Source organism: Malania oleifera, chromosome 1 (genome assembly GCF_029873635.1).
Source record: "Malania oleifera isolate guangnan ecotype guangnan chromosome 1, ASM2987363v1, whole genome shotgun sequence".
In the NCBI taxonomy this organism is placed as follows: domain Eukaryota; kingdom Viridiplantae; phylum Streptophyta; class Magnoliopsida; order Santalales; family Ximeniaceae; genus Malania; species Malania oleifera.
The window spans coordinates 151,273,576-151,294,579 of NC_080417.1; the positions used below are offsets into that span (position 1 = coordinate 151,273,576).

The window sequence follows — 21,004 nt, forward strand, 5'->3', positions numbered from 1 at the left end:
TTGACTTTTACTTTCTTGTGGAAATAAAAGATGAAAAACATGCGAGGCCTTGAACTTGGTCATAGCTGGGAAGAGCCCGCTATGTGCACATCAAATAAATACAATTTAAAAAATATATTTATTTTATTCATTTAAAAAACGCCATTGACTTTTACTTTCTCGTGGAAATAAATGATAAAAAAGACATGCAAATGAGGCCTTGAACAGGTCATAGCTGGGAAGAGCCCTTGAACAGTTCCACTTTCATTACGCTATTTGCATATCAAATAAATACAATTTAAAAAATATATTTATTTCATTCATTTAAAAAATTAAGAAAAAAAATATTAACAATATTTAATTAATCTTTTGTTCTCTAACTTTGTGCATTTTTTTTATTTTCTTTCTTATTTTATTTGATAATCAAACATAAAAATCTGATATTTTTAGAGTCCATTTATTAGTTGTACAAAATATTTTTTATTTTTCTATTGTTCAGTGTTTCAAAGAGTTATAAAAATTTTAGCTTATTTTTTAGTCTTTGAAGATTCATATTAAGAAAATAAAAAATAATTTTTTAAATACCAATACAGTTTTATTTTTATTTTTAAATTTAAAATTATTACAAAAAGATAATTAAAAAATAATTAAAAAATATTTTTAACTTTTTTATATAAGTTTAATATTTTGAAAAACAAATGATATTTTTGTAATTATTATAAAACAACTTTTACTATAAAATAATGTGTTGTTGTTCATTTATTCATTTTTTATAAAAAATTTAAAGAAAAATAATTATATAAAAAAAAGTATTGGCCATCCTAGAGACACCCTCAGAATCGTTTGGTTCGCAGTATAAAAAATATTTTAATATAGTGACCTTTTCCAATATTTCATTTATGAGAATGAGACTCATAATGCATTGCTGAGAATAATATTTATATTTGGTTCACATTTTAAAATTTTAAAAAATGTACACATACATTATTCCTATGTCAATATTTGGTTTGACAAGTGAATCTTAATAAGCATTTCATGAATATGATTATTATATCCCTGGTAAGTGTATAACTAATACATGAAAAAATAATTATAACACAAAAATACGTACTTAATTAAATTCATGTCCTAAAATATTAGATAACCATAAATTTTAAAAAATGCAATACTTAAAAAATTTTAACACTTAAATAATCAATGAACCAAAATAATTAAGGATAATGTGGTGTCTAAATATTTACCATTATATTAAATTATTATAACTTGGTCCAATCCAAGTTTAAAAATCATGATGCAATGAACTAAAAAAGCCCTTCGAGAATCAAACTATCTCTTTTCTTTGAACAAATCCAACTGCCCCCTCACCCCATTATCTTCTCCTCTGTCATGCTGCTCTCGTTAGTGCCTTTCTATTCCCAAAATTTTGTCAATCGAAAACCAAGAAGTTCAGTAAGTGATGCATTTTATAATGGTATGACTAATAATAGCTTTATATTTAAGTCACCCTCATTTAGTAGTTTGCATACTGTTGCGTTTATGTGGTTCTTATACTTAGTGGGGTTCATAAATAAAAGAAGAAAAATATATGGGCGTGAGTAGATAAATATCTCATACATGAATTCATGAGAGTCTCAACCAGGAGCTCAACTAGGTCAACTCATTCCCTAAAATCTCTCTATCAAGCCGACAATTGCGATAAAAATTTTCAAATTTTGAATTTGAACTTTGGAATGGTTGGGTATTTGGAGGGAAACCTCTGAATGGTTGTTAAATATGTCTTTCTGGGAAGATCATTGTAAACCTTTGTATTGTGTACTTTGATTATTCATAGTGAATCTTTTGCCGATTACTCTCATAGATGTAAGTTTTGTCAAACCACGTATATTTGTGTGTTGATTCTTGTTGTTATTCATATAAACTGAGTGTTTGAATTATATTTTGGTACTTCACTATTTTGCTATATTTATAATTTTCACTATGCAATTTCATACTCTTTTCACAACACATACTTTTTCTTATTCAACTCTGGAACCTTGTGAATTATAATCATTACCTTAGAAAGTTTAAAATTAGCTTAACTAAGACTATAAAAGGAAAGTAATTGAAATCCGATAATCATATGCCTCGTAAGATGAACTTAATAAATTGCAACCTAAAAATAACTTTGAAATAATTGGTTTATTTGTAAATAATTGAGGAAATATTTATTAAATGTCAAAGCTATTCACTTAAATATGTAAATAATAGCAGTCAATGTTTCATTAGAACAATAAGATACCACTAAAAGAAAATAAAAAATTTTGATTTTCTTAAATTTAGATTTTGTGCGAGTATAAAAAAAGTATTTAGATATAGTTTATATGAATACTACTGAATTTTAAGGATGAATTTTCTTAATTGACTAGTATGCATGGAAAGAAAAGAAACTCTTATGACTTCTTAAATGATAATTTTTTCCAAATCACAACGTTATAATAATCCATTTAATTTTACTATAAGGTATATGCTGTGAAAAAATAATATCTAATTAAAAAATTCAAGTTTAAAGAAATTTGTAAAGCCATAAAAAAACTATTACCCAAAAAAATAATATTACAAAAATTACAATTAATAATTGATAAGAAATAAAATTGTCTCAATAAAAAATTAGTCCATATATTTAGATATTTAGTACATTTTTTTTGTTTGAATTAAAGTTAGTGGGCTGAATTTTACAGGGAGAAAATTTAGTAGATTTTTATGATATTAGCCCATAAAATAATACTTAAAGTTTGATATAAGTACGATATGGATAATTCAGTTGGTAAACTCCTAAAAATATTTTCCAATTAAATGTCAAGATTCAAGTTTCAACAACTACCATTTTTCAATCAATATTAAACATCAAGATTTAAGTGAAAGAAAAATAGAATAAAAAATAAAATCATACATTCTACTTACCTATATACGAGCACAATTATATTATATTAGTCAACTTAAAGAATTATTAAACCCGTAACTAAACCTTTTTTTTTATTATTTTATTAATTCAAGTGCGAGTGTACATTATTATCAACCTGTCCCAAAATTACACCCTTTCACATTAATTACCTTAGATTAGCATTCATACATAAATATATACCAACAATATACTGTCAAAATTTTCTTTAAAAAATCAAACTTAAATCTTAAAATAACATGACATTAAACTTCGTTGAGTAAAATTCAAACCGACGGATTCAAGATAAAACAAAATTTAAGTGAGGACAAATTTGGATGAAAATCTGACCGTTGGCGATCCAATTGCCATAGTTACATGCAATAAATGGCCGCCATGAATATCAACCAAACTAGCATCTTTACTTTTCATTTAATTTAATTAGTACAAGTTGAAGTGCATTCAATACAAAATGTTAAATGGGTGGCCCTTTCAATTTCATTGGTCCACCTCCGACGACTTCACTGAAGTCTTTGCCGTTAGCGTCATCGCCGGCGTGTTCACACCCAATCCTCCTCCTCCTCCTCCTCCTCGTGTTTTGGTTGTCAATCCGCGATCATGATGTACTTTGCTGAAGTCTTCGCCGTCAACGTCATCTCCGACTATTTCACGCCTAATCCTCCTCATCGTCATGCTTTGGTTATCCGTGATCATAATGTTACTTGACATATATTTTTGAGCGGTGATTATCTTTTTTCTTTTTTGGTATGATAAAAAAATATTTTTTACTTTTATTTAATACTTGTTTTATCTAATATTAGAATTTGAACCTTAAACATCAAAGTTTTAAACTTTGTTATTTGAGATATTTCATGCGATATAATTTAATGCATTGACTTGGTATTGATGTTTGTATTGAGAAAGGGTGAGAATTTAAACAAATTGAATCATGTTAGCTTAATTGTGGAATTAATATGACGTTATGAGTTTGAATTTATATTGAATTTAAATATAAAGTTTGAATTCAATGTTCCCAAATACAGTGTTAAAAGTGTTTTGTTTGAATTCAACATGTTCATTATGTATATATATAATTCGAGACCATACTAGTTAAAGCTCGTTAATTTTTGAGTAATAAATTATTTGAATCAAAGCATAACTTCAAAGGTCAATTTTAAGCTGAAAGTTGAGTAATTTGTGTTAACAATGCATCGCAGCTCAACACGCAATGAGATTAATACCGTTGATGGTTACATCGATTGTTTCAAACATAAAGCAATTTCGAAGCAAGTCGTAATGATTGCATTTTTCCGCTGCATATTTAAATGACAAAAACTAAAGAGTGTTAAAGATTAAAAGTCAATTGTTTGATGATCATATATGCTAACAAATCAGAACCTATTGATTCAAAAGAAACATATATGTCAACAACGCAAATTTTATTTCAGATTTCATGGGATTTATGATATTTCATTTAATGTTAACTATATCTTATAAACTTATTTAAATACCCCAGCAAGTATTCTCCTTAAGAACGTAGTGCTCATGTTTCAGTTATTGGAATAAAAATACCATTATTCTTCATGTTTCAATTTTTCTTTAAATTGAAATTCATTTAATGAACTAGTTCATTAGCTTGTGAAAGGATGTGAAATCTGTCTCTCATCATTCCCTTCAAATATTTTGAGATGGTTATTTCGGGTCGGAAGCTACCATTATTTTTTTTTTATTTTTCCATTTTCTTATTTTCGCAGTTCATTGATATTTAATACATCAAAATAAATAAATTAAGAGAAGTTAGATAAAAAGTTTTTAGAAACATAAAGTAAACTAAAGTTCAACTATATTTGTTTAAGTTTTATTTTACACAATAAAAAAAATGTTTTAATGCTTTGGATGTGCAATTTAAAGACTCGTACAAGTCTACAACTACCTAGATATATACATTTGCCACTCATTGTGCGGGGCCATTTAGTTATGGACAAAATTTTTCTTGTATTTATTTTTTAGTTTTTAAAAATATTATAAAAAATTTGGCTTATTTTTTAAAAACTTTTTTAGATTCATATTAAAAATTTTAAAAATAAATAGCTTGTTTAAATGTATAAAATAATTTACACTTTCTCTTTCTATCTCTCTCTCTGCTAAAGATAAAAAAAAATTCGGTAATTTACTTTTCTTCTGGTCTTTCCGGCCGAATCTCATAATTCGAGCATAAGTCGAACCCTAACAAATCTACTGGAACTCGCCGGAAGTTGGAGAGCTCTCGACTGCTCCCGACGATCTGTTCTCTGACAATGCGTGGCCTCCACGCGTTCCTCTTCCTCCTCTTTCTTCAGTTCACAGCTCTCGTTGTTGTTCAGGGATCTCGAAACTCTACCTCTAAATGGCTCCTACTTGACGATAACGTCGATTTTCTGCTTCCTTTCTCTTTCCCGATGGATAAAGGAAGAGAGAATGTGAAATTTTTCAGACAATAAGATTTTTCTTCTTTCTTTGTTTTCTTTTCCTTTGATATTTTGGTTTGCGGTGAATTTTTTCAAAACCTAGTAGTTTGAAGAATAACATTTTTGCTACATCTGTATTTATGTATTTATTTTAATTACTTTTCCATGATAGCTTCTTTTTAAGAAGAAGATTTTTTTCCTCCTAAAGTAGAGCTGCATCGCGCACCCATTGACCCAAGCACGCGTATGACGGAAGACCCACGTCCGGGCCTACTGCAAATTCTAGGATTTCAGCTGGCTAGCTACTACGACAGGCAGTTGTTTGTTGTTCACATTTCACTTTTTTTCGTTCTTTCTCGCCCTCGGTCTCTTTGCTGGATCCAACAGAAACGTGGTCCCCACCCACGTTTTTCCTCCGTATCCAATGATATCCAAACACGTGGACAGTTGAGGGCGGCAGCGAAGGACACCCGGCCCCCCTCTCTCCCAGCTGTCATCTCATATAATATATACATCCGCGGACTGCCGGGTTCAGGGCCCACGCGGTGGCTCCGGTTGTTGGCACGCTAGCTAGGCATCTCTCTTTTGACGGGGAGCGAGCACAATCCCATCAAACCTAAACCATCCAAATAGATTCCACCGATTTGGTTGAGTTTTTTCCATTTTATTATTAACGATAAATAAAATATTAAATAATACTCCGAAGGGGAAAAAAATTCCCAAACTAATGCTTACGTAATCTCGCAGCTTGATGTTGCGAGATTTAAATTGATGGCCACTAAGAAGATGACGCGTGGCAAGTAGAAGACCAAATCTCGCAGTTCTAAGTTGCGAGATTTAAAGAAAGTAGCCACTGGAAAGCTGACACGTGGCAGGGAGCAAATCTCGCAGCTCCGAGCTGCGAGATTTAGGGTGAGGCGTGGAAAAAATTCCTTCTCGGCCATGGACTCAAAGATCTGCGCGCTGGACGCCTGCAATCCCACCGTCGGTCGTTGTGTCCTCCGTCGTTGCGTCCTCCGATGCCACCCTCGGCCGCCACCTCGTCGAAATCGGCGTCAACAACGTCTTCTCCGTCCCCGGCAACTTCAACCTCACCCTCTTCGGCCACCTCATCGCTGAGCCCGGCCTCAACCTCGTCGGCCTCAACCTCTGTCGTTGCGTCCTCCGATGCCACCCTCGGCCGCCACCTCGTCGAAATCGGCATCAACGACGTCTTCTCCGTCCCCGGCAACTTCAACCTCACCCTCTTCGGCCACCTCATCGCCGAGCCCCGCCTCAACCTCTCGGCAACTCGCAGCAACAATAGCCGCCGCCGCCGCTGCCGCTCTCTGCTCCACTCGCCCAGCCTCCCTGCAACACCTCTTGAAGCAGAACTAGTCCTCGCCGCCACCGTCGCCAACACCCCTTGCCGCCGTCGTCGCTCACCATCCTTGCCGGCAGCATCCAGTTAAGTTCCCTGCAACTCAATCAGTGGGAGGCTTCTCTGTTTAAATCTCGCAGCTCCAAGCTGCGAGATTTTCTCCCCTTATGCGCCACATGTTAACTTCCCATTGGCTATTCTCTTTAAATCTCGCAGCTCCAAGCTGCGAGATTTGGTTATCTCCTTGCCACACATCGTGTTTTCAGCGGCCCATCACTTTAAATCTCGCAGCATCAAGCTGCGAGATTACGTAAGCATTACTTTGGGAAATTTTTTCCCAATCAAAGTATTATTTAATATTTTATATATTTTTAATAATAAAATGGGAAAAAACTCGATTTGGTTTGATTAAAAATTTATTCTATTTATTTTGATTTTGATTTTCATTAAATTTTGATATACAGTTTTTACGTTTTATATGTTTGATTAATCAAATTAATGGACTAATATAATCTAATAATTGATAATTATATATATATATATATACTAAAATTATATATATGTCAACTATATTTAGTTTAGTTAAATTCCATTAATTACAAATTTTGGAACAATTCAATTAACAAGATTTTGTAATTAATCTTTTTATTAATTTAATTAATTAACTAAATTAATCATATCGACCAAATGCTCATTCTTATTTTTGAATATCAAAAGAGCCCTATGGATCTAATCAGAGTCGAGTTATACTGCGCCTTAGCTTAAATTACTTCGGTTAAAAGTTTTAATCTTATTTATTTATTTATTAAATATTCTTTATTTACTCTAAATTTGCGTTAGTGTGATTTAGATAGTTAATATATCTATTTGATAATTATTCTTGTGATTTATAAGAACAATTAATTACTATTTAAATAAGACAAAATGCAATGATTAATGCGTAAGGATGTTTGTGTATTATCATAATTATTAAAATAGCTATTTATTATTGCATCGTAGTTAATCATAATTGTCCTAAGTATTTAGATTTTATGCAAAAAATAGTATGCACAATTTTCTTTATTTATGATAAAATTTTGAGTTGAGTGGATAATATAAAGTCGAGTTGCTTGATAAAAAATATTAAAACATTAATTATACTATACTAGTGAATTCGTACCATACCTAACTATATATATAAATATAATTGAGCTTCTACAAAAATTCAATTTATTGATGAGTCTAATTATAACTACGGACTTTTTTAAAGAATAAAATTCAAACTGTTATAATTTTTGTTTAAACTTTTCTCATCCCTTGAAATAACTTCTTTAATAACGATAATATTTTTGTCATAAAAGGTATTATTTATTTTAAATTTTTTATGGATAATAAAAAAAGTATTTTTTTTTGGATAACAAAAAAAGTATCATTTATTTATTTTTATTTTTTCCTCTTAACCATAAATAATATGATAATTTATATAAATATGTATTGAACATTTTGTTGTCGGTTGCCATTAATATAATTAATATAAAATTATAAATAATATACATTAATAATTTACGTGCACATATAGTTATAAATAAACATTTATACAATACAAAAAAAATATTTTATATTTTATTTCTAAATTTTCAACATATTTAGACAAAACGTGTAAGAATATTGTATTTATCATCTCAATATTTTTTTTTCTCAAAATATTTTTTAACATACATAACTAATAAGATACTATTTAGAAGTATGAATTTTCGAATTCAAATTTGTGGATTTAGGAAAGAATTAGACAGTATTTGAAAGCATGAGTTTCAGACTTTAAATTTGAATTTTGATAAATTTAAACAAACGTTAATATAATTTTATACAACACCTTTATGCTAATTATAATTTTTGACAATGTCTAACTTTTTTTTCATTACAAGAAAATATTAACTAATTTATAATAAAAAATGAAAACAATAATTTGAAAAAATATTTTTAAAAACAGATAAATAACACTAAGAGTCAGGTCAATATCAAATGTCCTGGTCGTTTCTTAGAAGGATAAATGTTGACCAAGCCAAACACCTCCTTAAATTTCTAAATTTTTTTTTAAGGTTAAAAAAAGGAATTAAAAATAAAAGAACTTACATCTGGCAAATGCGAGCTGATAGGGCTGGTGTGTTGTCCGAAAGTAGAGACTTGAGCTCACGCAATAATTGAAAACTCTTGCATATTTATTAAAACTGACTTCTCCCATTTACTTTCCTCTCACCGGTCGTTCCTTGTTTATTGTGCAATAAAAAGCCCAACCTCTCTCCGCACACTTTTCTTTCTCTCTCTCTCTTCTGAAGATCGAAAAGAATTGATAATTTACTTTTCTTCTGGTCTTTCCGGCCGAATCTCGCAGTTCGAGCAGAAGCTGAAACCTCGTGAATCTACAGGAACTCGCCGAAAGTTGCGAAGCTCTCGGCTATTCCCGGCGAACTGTTCTCCGGCAATGCGTCGCCTCCACGCGCTCCTCTTCCTCCTCTTTCTTCACTCCGCAGCTCTCGTCGCTGCTAAGGGATCTCGAAACTCTACCTCTAAATGGCTCACACTTGACGGTAATGTGGATTTTCTGCTTCCTCTCTCTCTCTCTCTCTCTCTCTCTCTGGAGAAAGGAAGAGAGAATGTGGGGGCGCTTGGTGAAATTTCTCGGACAACGAGATTTTTCTTCTTCTTATTTTTCTTTGACTTTTTGGTTTGCGGTGAATTTTTCGACGAGCTTTGCTGATTGATATTTTGAGAAAACTCGTACTTTGAAGAATAACAATTTTAGTACACCTGTATTTATATATTTATTTATTTTAATTACTTTACATGATTAAGTGGTTGCCAAGTGGAAAAGGCCGAGGGCTTCTTTTTAAGAAGAAGATTTTTTTTCCTCCTAAATTAGAGCTGCATGGCGCATGCTAATGATAAACAGTGAAATATTAGTGTTCGATGTGTGGACTTTGGTATGATGTGGTTTCGGTCTTGTTTTGAGAAAACGAGCTTGCATTGTATGTGTATGTCACGCTGACCTTTTCTGACCAGTGTGTTTAAACTTTAAACTTGCTCTTTTTTTTTAACTTTAAACTTGCTCTGTAACCTAATTAATTAAACATCTGTAGATCTCATATAGCTTTAAGCTTTGGATGAAGCGTCTTCTTGGAATCTAGGTTCGGGTCTTATATCTTAATTGGATTAGAAATGCTTAATTATGTCCCCTAATTATACGGGCTGCAGATAGTGATTATAGTAATCTAATCACTCATTGCCAAGCCAATACTAGAGTCATCTGCACGGAAATTAGCAGGTTTTGTAGAAATCCTGAGTATCTTCGAATATCATGGAGTAATTTAGGAAAGTATATATTGTATATTATTGAGAGAGATTTGTTTAGGAGATTATTTTTATATTTAGATCTTCTTTTATATTATTGAGAGAGATTTGTTTAGGAGATTATTTTTATATTTAGATCTTCCGATTGTATTATAAATATTGTAAATTGGTTTGTACAAAATAATTCAAGAAATACAGAAATTCCATTATGTTTTCATGGTATTAGAGTTAGGAAATTAAACCTAGCTATCAATGGCGGAAACCGCCGGCCAAAGTAGAGGTTCGATGACCTCTGAATCTCACGAGGTCCTCCAATAGAGTTTCACGAGGTCCTCCAATGGAGTTTCAGTCTGCGACTCGCCCCATCTCTGCATCAGAGGGAAGACCTCTCAAGTTAGGGTTTCATACCTTCATTTTTCGTCACCGTTGCCGACTACCGCCCATCACTCACTTGCGGATTCTTGTGAGTTTGTGACAACTCTCGCTTCACTAGGGGTGAGCATAATTCGGTGAAAAACCGAATTAACCGTATTAACCGGCCGAAATTGGTCGGTTCGGTTCGGGTAAAAAATGTGATTCGGTCGGTTTGGTTGGGATTTATAATAATTTCGGTTACTCGGTTTTTGTTCGGTTAACAGTAAAAAATAATTCGGTTAACCGATTAACCGGATTTATTAATTAATTAAATTTTAAGTATAAATTATGAAGGGGACGACGACGAAGGGGGCGACGACGCTGAGCATGGTGCGGCTGCGGAGGAAAGTGATGGTGTTCTGGTAGACGGGGAGGACTGAGGAGGATGAAGGCCATGTTGAACTTGAGAGTCTCGGCGGCGCCCTTGGCAGTGGTGATGCAGTAGCCCATGACGTCGAACACCGCCGGTGCTTGTACTGGATGAACTTCCAGGTGAAGAGGGCGGCACAGAGTCGTAGACGGCAAGCCATAGCAGGATCCCGATCACCCACGCACGCTTGACGCTTCCAGTTGTCCTCCACGAAGTACTGGAGGTTGCGGTAGGCGGTAGCCTCGTCGGAGCTGGTTGGGTTCCTTGGTGGGCACCAGCTTCTGACTTAGTAGCTGACTCAGTACTCGGCTGAAGTAAATTTCTATTGGGCCATTAGGCTCATTCTTTGAGTCTAGCGGACGAGCAATGCGCTTGGGCTGAGCGCTTTGCTTTTGGTGGGCAAGGAATTCAATGGGCCCTTATTTGGGCCAATTCAAATAAATGCTAACAGATCCTAGGAGGCCCATGCTTACCAAAATTTTGAGATTAAGTTCAGCTTAACAAAATTAAAATTAAATTCGGTTAAAATCAGTTAACCGAATTACCTGAATTGGCAATTCGGTCGGGTTCAATTCGGTGGGATTCAACAATTCGGTCGGTTCGGTTAACAACATTATTTAATCGAATTTTCCGGTTAATTCGGTTAATTACCCGAATTTGGTCGAATCGACCGTTTGCTCACCCCTACGCATCGCGGTGTCGCCGTACCTTCGCATCGCGGTGTCGCCGTACCCTCGCCTTTGCCAGTTAGTTGTTCGCTCATCGCTCGCTTGCTCGCTCGAGTTGCTCGCCGTTACATTCTTCACGAACCACGAAACCAAATCATGTGGAGGTTACTGATGAAGACACATTCACGCAATTTCCGATGAGATCGAACAGAGGAGGAAGGAGCTGAAACTCTATGTGAACACTCAGAATCACGGTCGCCACAGGAATGGACAGTGGATGCCCATCCCCTTCACTCATCCCGAAACCCTCGACACCATCGCCATGGACTCAGATATGAAGAACCGAGTCAAGTCCGACCGCGATTCCTTCCTCGGTGCCAGAGTTTCTTGGGTGAACAAAGAGAGAGGCGATTGCAGGTCCTTCGTTTTGAAGATCCGAAGGCGAGATAAGCACCGGGTCCTGCGTCCTTATCTACAACACATTGACTGTGATTTGAGCGTGCAACACATTGACTGTGATTTAAGCGAGCGAACTGTGGATTGCTTTTACACACAAGATAAAAAGGTCATCTCAAATTCCAGAAATATTTCTTTAGGTTCTTTAGCCGAAAGAGGTAATTTTTTACAAGCCTTGAATATAACCTCTAAATCCAAAACTCCTTGGATTATTGATTCTGGTGCTTCTGACCACATGACCGATGCCTTTCATCTTTTCTCATCATATTCACCCTGTGTTGGAAATTTGAAAGTTAAAATTGCAGATGGATCACTCTCGTGTGTCGCAGGCGAAGGGAATATTTGACTCTTTGACTCCATCACACTAGAGTCCGTTCTTCATGTTCCTAATTTATCCTGCAACTTACTATCCATTAGCCAGTTGACTAAGAATTTCAATTGTTCTGCTAAATTTCTTCCCTCTCATTGTGTTTTTCAAGACCTATCATCGGGGAAGACGATTGGCAGTGCTAAGGAGTATGAGGGACTCTACTACTTTGAGGAGACAAATGTGAGTGAACAATGTAAAATTGCTATTTTTGATTCTGCATCTACTTCTAGGGATAGTGAAATTTTATTATGGCATTCTAGGATGGGTCATCCAAATTTTCAATATCTAAGACATTTATTTCCTTCCATTTTTTCAAATAAAAAGTTTTCTGAATTTCAGTGTGAGATTTGTGAACTTGCAAAATACCAGCGTAATTCCTTTCCAAAATCTGCATACAAACCATCCAGACCCTTTACTATGATTCACAATGATTTATGGGGGCCCTCATGCTCTCTTAATCGCACTCACACGAGATGGTTTGTTACTTTTATTGATGATCATACTCGTATTTGTTGGGTTTACTTGTTGAAAGATAAAACTGAAGTCCGTTCTATTTTCGCTAGTTTCCACTCCATGATTCAAACACAATTCCAAACTTACATTTAAATTTTACGTACTGATAATGGTACGGAATATTTCAATGATATCTTGGGACATTATCTCCGGGAAAATGGAATTGTTTATCAAAGTTCCTGTGTGGATACCCCTCAACAAAATGGGGTTGTTGAATGTAAAAATAGGCATATTCTTGAAGTAGCTTGGGCATTGATGTTCACTACAAATATGAAAAAATATTTTTGGAGCGATGCCATTTTAACAGCTACACATCTCATTAATCGAATGCCTAGTCGAGTTCTTTCTTTTGCCACTCCTCTCTAGAAACTCCAAGAATGGTTTCCCAACACTCGGCTCCACTTTAATCTCTCTGAAAATCTTTGGATGCACTGCATTTGTTCATGTTCATGCTCACAATCGGGATAAATTGGAATCTCGTGCCATTAAGTGTGTTTTTATTGGTTATTCTCCTACTCAAAAATGCTACAAATGTTATGATCCTATCAAAAAATTTTTTTTGTTAGCCTTGATGTCATGTTCTTTGAAACCACTCCTTACTTTCTAATGCCCTCTCTTCAGGGGGAGAAATGGAGTGAAGATCGGTTCTTTGATTTATCTGTTGATGAATTTGTGCCATACACTGAGTCTACCATTGCATCATTTCCTGAATCTACCATTGCATCATTTTTTGAGCCTACCATTGCATCATTTCCTGACCTATCATGTACAAAAGATCACTTAACCTCAGGGGGAGATGCAGAAAAACAAAACAACACAGAAATACTTGTTTACTCAAGAAAGCCAAACGCAAATAACAGGGAGAATCTCATACCTGAGGCACCAAGAGAGTTGGAACCAGTAATAGCTACGAGCAACCAGGAGTCCATGCCCAATCCCAATCAGGTAATAGATGGTCATGAGCTCCCTTCTGATAAGCCTGTACTTAATGACATCAATTTACCTATTGCAGTCAGAAAACAAACTAGGTCATGTACTCAATATTCTTGGTCAAAATACATGTCTTATAAAAGTCTGTTTACAGAATATCGTGCTTTTACTTCTAACCTTGACAGGGTAAAAATTCCAAAGAACATCTAGGAAGCCTTGGAGATTCCTAAATGGGGGGAAGCTGTCATGGAGGAAATGTGGGCTCTGGAAAAGAATGGAACTTGGGACGTTATGAATTTGTCGAGGGGGAAGAAGCCAGTTGCTTGTAAATGGGTCTTCACAGTGAAGTATAGAGCTGATGGGACAGTTAACCGATATAAAGCCAGACTCATTGCAAAAGGGTTTGCACAGACCTATGACATTGACTACACAGAGACATTTGCACCAGTGGCAAAATTGAATACAGTTCGGGTCCTCTTGTCCTTGGCAGCTAACTTAGATTGGCCACTACAGCAACTCGACATTAAGAATGCATTTCTAAATGGCGAGTTAGAAGAAGAAGAAGAAGTCTACATGACGACACCACCAAGTTTCAGTAAGAAAGGTGAAGAAAATAGAGTATGTAAACTCAAGAAGTCCTCATATGGACTCAAGCAATCTCCCAGAGCATGGTTGACAGATTTGCGAAAGTGATAAAGAATCAAGGATATCGACAAGGGCAATCAGATCACACTATGTTCTTCCAACAATCTGAAAGTGGTAAGAAAACAATTTTGATAGTGTATGTTGATGATATAATCCTAACTGGAGATGATACAGTGGAGGTGGAAAGATTAAAGAAAGTCGTAGCTGCTGAGTTTGAAGTTAAAGACCTGGGACAAATGCGGTACTTCTTGGGAATGGAAGTTGCTAGATCAAAAAAGGGTATCATTGTCTCTTAGCGAAATTATATTCTTGATCTCTTAACCGAAACTGGCATGTTTGGATGCAAACCTAGTGAAACATCGATTGAAGTAGTAAAAAGGGTCGAAGAGTGCGGAATACCAGTTAAAAAGGAGAGGTATCAGAGATTGGTTGGTAAACTAATTTACCTATCGCATACTAGACTCGACATTGCATTTGCGGTAAGTGTGGTAAGTCAACACATGCATTCATTGAAAAAGACTCGCCTAGATGCTGTGTATAAGATCCTCAGGTACCTCAAGGGTTTTTCGGGCAAAGGACCCTTCTTTAAGAAATGTGAAAGCAAGGAAGTAGAAATTTTCACAGATGCGGATTGAGCAGGATCAGCGGAAGATAGAATGTCTACCACCGGATATTGCACCTTTGTATGGGGAAATTTGGTATATTTAGATTTTCCGATTGTATTATAAATATTGTAAATTGCTCTATACAAAATAATTCAAGGAATACAAAAATTCCATTCTGTTTTCAGGTTTCACTTTAATGATAAATTTTAAGAGAATGTTGTTGTTGTAGCTAGGCAGTTGAAAAAAGAAGAAAGAAAAAAAAATTCTCAAGTGTGGTAATCATCATGAAATTGGTCAAAAGCAAAGTTTGATTGATTACAAGTGGGCTCTTTTTAAGCTCTCTACTAGGTTTATTGGGCTACTCAAAAAACAATCTAAAATAGGGATATTTTGGCTTTACCTTCTCGGCAGTGCACATGCGTTGCGTATTAATAACTTTGCTTATGGGTTGAATTTACGATTAAAAATATTAATTTTTTTGTTCATATCAAATGTTTGGGATCTATATTTTTTTTGTCTTCAAAATTAGGGTCCCACGCATCAAGAGGTTTCTTTTTTACCTTGTCCTTGGCTTGAGTGGTGCTCACTGGACATTATTGCCATGACCTACTTTCTTCAACAGTCTTGTCATATCGGTGCCTGATTTATTTTCACTCCAAACATTTGGGTTATTCCTATGATGGCTTTTAGATTCTTTTCTTGTTATTTTTCATTCTTTTCTTCCTTATTGAGGATATATATAAGTGGAAGGTGAAGACAAAAAATGAGATGTAAGAAGATGAAGAGGCTAGGGGAAGGATCATTTGGAGAAGAGGAAATGACATGGAATGAAAAGGTTGGGCAAAAAATTGTTTGGAGAAAGAGGAAAAGACAATAAAGGTGGGATGCATTTTTAATTAAAATTGAAGATATCTTAAATACTGAAGGCAACATAGGCATTCCAAAATTTGTCAAAGACTCACGAACTACAAAAAAAAAAAAGCTTTATACTTTTAGAAGTAGAATAATAATTACTGTCCAATATGGTGGAAAAGTGTCAATATTATCGATCTTTCAACATGCTCTTCTCTTCAATGTAAGAATTGTATGAAAAATAACAAGCACAAAATAAAGGAATGGGAGACTACTTGATGATGGGATTTAAGGCCTAATGAATCTAGAAACAAAAGATGAGGTGCATGTAGCCCTCAATTTGATGAAGTCTTTAAAAGCCCCTTGACTAGATTGGTTTAGACTTTAAACCAATTTCTTTAAAACTTCCATTTCTTGAGATGTTTCGATGGAGATAGTAGAAACCATGACAGTTCTAATTCCTGGCCTGGGAGGGGGGTGGGTCCTATTTTGGTTAATTAGTTTTGGATGAATAGCCCATGTAATGTGAGTCACGATATTGAAGGTTTTAGTCTCAATTGAATTTTCCCACTTTTGCAAATTTTATCTTGGGGCAGGAGACAATGGATGACATTCTAATAGCTCAGGAGGTGCTTTGATAGTTTAAGAAAACAAAGAGCAAAAAGGGAAATGCCGCTTTAAAAGTTTATCTTGAAAACGCATATCATGATCGGTTGGGTGTTTCTTGAAAATACTTTGTATGGCTTTGGTTTCCCCGTAGGTGCATGTAGTCGATCATGAAATTGCAACAAGAGATCTATGCTTTCTATTTTGTGAAATGGTTCTAAATTCCTCAAGTTCTTGTCTAAGTGTGGGTTGAGATAGGGTGACTCTGTCTTACCCTATCCTTTTGTCATATGTATGGAGAAGTGGTCTTTGCTGATGGGTAAAAAAGTTAAAAGAAAAGAGTGGATGTCTTCATGCCAATACAATGCAGCTGTGGAGGTCCCAAGTATTCTCACCTCTTGTTTGCTTGTGATGTTTCTCTTTTCACTGAAGCTTTAATCTCTCAAGCTAGGGCTGGTACTTGTAACGCTGAATCTCAACAAATCAAAGGCAACAGCCTCTCCTTCTCTAACTCAGGGGGTAAGAGACCATATACGGGAAGGATGCTTTACAATATTCCATTCATTGAAAGCCAGTGGATACTAAAGCTAGTGAAACAGTAGCTACTAAAGCGTAAACTGCTTGTTTTTCCTTCCCACGTGTATAGCATGATGAGCCCAAGTTACGGCAGCTCCGGATGAAGGAAGAATAGGTATTAAGAAAAGGAATTTCTCCTTCATTAGTAATATTCAAGTTTGCAAGGATCTTGATAGTTATTTGCATGTGTTGATCTCTGTTGGTAAAAGAAAAAAAGAGCATTATCAGTTGCGAATAAGATTGAGAAGAAACTTTCCTCTTGGAAAGCTAGTATGTTAAATTTGGCAGGTCGGGTGACACTTTCTCGAGATAACTTTAACTTGTATTCCAATTTACAGCATGCAACTGCTTGGCTTCTTCAATCAATTTGCCATTCTATTGATAAAATATCTAGAAGTTTCGTGTGGAAATCATCTAATGATAGACAATGCTTGTATTTAGTGAATTGGAGTTGAGGGGTTTGGGTCTTAGACAAGCTCTTCATAATATTAATCTCTATAGAGGAACTTATCATGGGAAATCCTGTTTTGGGTTGATAAACCTTGGAGTCGCATTATTTGCAATAAATACTTGAAGGGTAAAACCTTATTTAATCATATACCTCCTGCAAATTCTCCTTAAGCTTGGAGATCAATTTGCTAGAGTTTTGAATGCCTTAAAGGGCGTTCCATAAGAATATTTTCTTATAGCATGGTTTTTGGCTAGATATTGATCCATTAAATGCTCATGCCCATGCTCATAATATTCAAGAGCATGAGATTGACTTGAAGGTCCATCATATCATATATTCATCAAGGAATTGGTCCTTTAATAACTCCTTAACAATATTTCTTCGGATTTAAAAGCTAAGATTAAGTGCATTCCACTAGCTAACATTGCGGCAATGGAGGATATCATTTTTTTTGCCCTCAACTAGTGATGATGTGTTTTGCCCGAAATATGCTTATATTTAGTTGGATCAATCTTCTTATGTTTTGGAGGGGAATTGGGAGTGGATATGGAAGGGTAAAGCCCCACAAAAATTCAAGATCTTTTTTGTTTGGTCAGTCCATAGAGAGAAGTTGTTGACAAATGATATGCATTCAAAATGGGGTATCACAAATTTTATTTTGAGAATTCAGGGAGAGAAGGAGGTAATGAAGGGATTATTCTTCTTCTTAGAGATGTTTTGAAGGCAGAAAAGATTTGGTTTGCCGCCCTCTTTGTCATACAACAAAATGATTTCTTCTTGCAACATTTAGATGAGTGGTTGAAAGGGAACATCATCACTGCTTCAGGCATGACCATGGCTTTGAACAACTGGCTGTACTTCATTATCATGTGCTCGTTTGATTTGGTAGGCTAGAAATAGAGAGGTAATAGAAGGAAAATGCCCATTGATATCAACCCAGATTGCAGAGAGAAAGCCCGTGAGGAAGCCCTTCACCTGAGCTTGGAGTCTTGACAACCTAGTCATCTATATCAGACATCTTCAACTTCAGTTAAATCCGGGCTGTGCTGGGGCTGGAGGCCTCATTTGCAACGACAAAGGCAAGTGGAGGATTGGGTTCTCAATTTTTGTAGGATTGGCTACTAATATGATGGCAAAATAAAGTGCCAATGTGCCAAAAATATATAGATTATTGACAAGTTATCCTTGAAATTGACTTCCTTGAAGCCTTACATCTTATAGATAATTGTTCAACCTGTTGTTATCCATTTTGGGGTCTTGTCAAAGATATTTGAATCCCAGAAAAATCAGATTTGCAATTCATCATACTTATCATAATTCGTATGGGTAATTAATCCGTGGATTTTCTAGAAAATCTTGTTTAAAAATGGAGCTTCAAATATAAGACATGTTGAAATTTCCAATTTCCTTGGAGTCTATGCTTTTGGCGGATCAATTTGGAGTTATTTTTGTAAAATAATCATGTTATTTTATTTCCATTGTATCAATTTTTTTTTTCCACATCCAAATGTTCAATCTTTGTGGCTGAACTCATACCCACAAAGAACATAGCAACTCTTTTGCCACTGGTCAAACTTGTTGCGTCGACCAGTCCTCAAATTGACAAAGTTTATTGGAAAATTGAATTAGTGGATTCTTTCTTGTTGTGAAGAGTATATACAAATCAAGAATGTACCCCGTTTTTCATTCATTACAAAAATTAAACCATTCCCAATTTCTTGTCTTAATTTTTAGGCATGAAATTTGTGACTGCAAATTTTTAGCATGTTGGGTGAACATCTCTGCCTCTCAATCCTTTTGAGGGCCATGTAACTTTTAGCAGGTTGAGGGTCCCTAACCCATAAGTTCCTCAAAGAATTGAAGAAGTGAGCCTAAACCCCAAAATAGCGTTCGATTTTCTTGTTAGGGAAGAATAGCAATCTGAAAGACCGAAAGCACTGTTCGTCTTAGACACTACTGAATCAGTCCATAGGCAACAATGCCAGACTTTCTAGTAGCTCATTTTAGCCAATTAGAGGGTAAAATAGAAGCAATAGAGATAAAGATTGTTATTTTAACCTTAGGACAGAGAATTTTGAATTGATGATCAAGCTAGAAATACCAAATAATGTTGAGTTGAGTTCATGTGTAGCCACCTGGCTTTATTTCATGCATGATGAGTAATAGAAAATAGCAGAAATGGAGAGAAGGATTGTTATTTTGACCAAAAGCCAAAGATCTTTGAATTGTCCCACTTATGAACAAGCTAAAAATGCCAAATAATGTTGAGTTGAGCCCATGCGTACCCACCTGCCTTGATTCCAAATATCATGAGTAGAACCAAAGGAAAGGTTTAGATCTCACTTTTCATGAGAATCACTCCACTTCGGTTGCATCTTTCTTTGTTCAATGACTACCAAACATGATAACGAATACGATTTGAGTCAATATGTCAATTCCTAGTAAGGGTTGCTCATGTATGGTAGGCCATGCATAGAAGATGTCAACAATATGAGGATGTCAAAAGGACTATTAACCTCTAAAATGTAGCCAATTTGATGGAAAGGGTAATCCCAATTGACGTATTGTTTACTTTGTCAAAACATGCAAGAATCCCAGCACTCATGGTGACTTTCTCATCAAATAATTTATTCGGTCTCTACGAGGCTATGCATTCGACTAATACATAAACTTGGAGTTAGTGTTAGGATTTGGGGAGTCTATGGGTGGGCTTGATATAGATGGATGGGCACCAACTTGACCAAAAGCTTAAGTCAATTGGGTCTTGGGCGCCCAACCATGTCTATAAGTACCCATCTTTCACTTTATTTTTTCAACGTGGGGCAAACTCACAAGTGGAATTCTCAACAATCTTCCCCTCACTTGTGAGTTCCAACTGCTTCCCCTTGAGTAAAAGTCATCTCCCTTCTGGAGGTAAGCCCAATTCTCCAACAATTGCTCAAGTGGGCCTTATCGTCGTGTCTTACATGCCTCAGATTGCATTCCATGTGCCCTTGACTCAGTCCTATCTCCCACATCTTGACCCTCCAAGCCTAGATGAGCTGGCTTGATTCCAAGTATCATGAGTAGAACCAAAGGAAAGGTTTAGATCTCACTTTTCAAGAGTAGCACTCCACTTTGGTTGCATCTTTCTTTGTTCAATGACTAACAGACATGATAACGAATACGAGTTGAGTCAATATGTCAATTCCTATAAGGCTCGCTCTTGTATTGTAAGCCATGTACAGAAGATGTCAACACTATGAGGATGTCAAAAGGAATATGAAAGGGTAATCCCAATTGACACATTGTTTACTTTGTCAGAACATGCAAGAATCCCAGCACCGATGCTGACTTTCTCATCAAACATCAAGTGGAATTCTCAACAATTTTCCCCTCACTTGTGAGTTCCAATTGCTCCCCCTTAAACGGAAATTTTCTCCCTTATGGGGGCAAGCCCAATTCTCCAATAGTTGCTCAAGTGGGCCTTACCGCCGCGTCTTACATGCCTCGGATTGCATTCCATGTGCCCCTGATCC

At 35.4% G+C, this 21,004-nt stretch overlaps 1 protein-coding gene across 1 annotated transcript in view; it reads left to right on the top strand.

Moving 5' to 3' along the window:
• The first annotated feature begins 8,852 nt into the window (after positions 1–8,852).
• Positions 8,853–21,004, top strand: part of LOC131144187 (glycerophosphodiester phosphodiesterase GDPDL4) — a 63,192-nt gene continuing 51,040 nt past the window's right edge. The window contains exon 1 of the mRNA XM_058093057.1: positions 8,853–9,270. Coding sequence (XP_057949040.1) covers positions 9,165–9,270 — 106 coding nt within the window. The 5' untranslated portion in view covers positions 8,853–9,164. The remainder of the gene's footprint in view (positions 9,271–21,004) is intronic.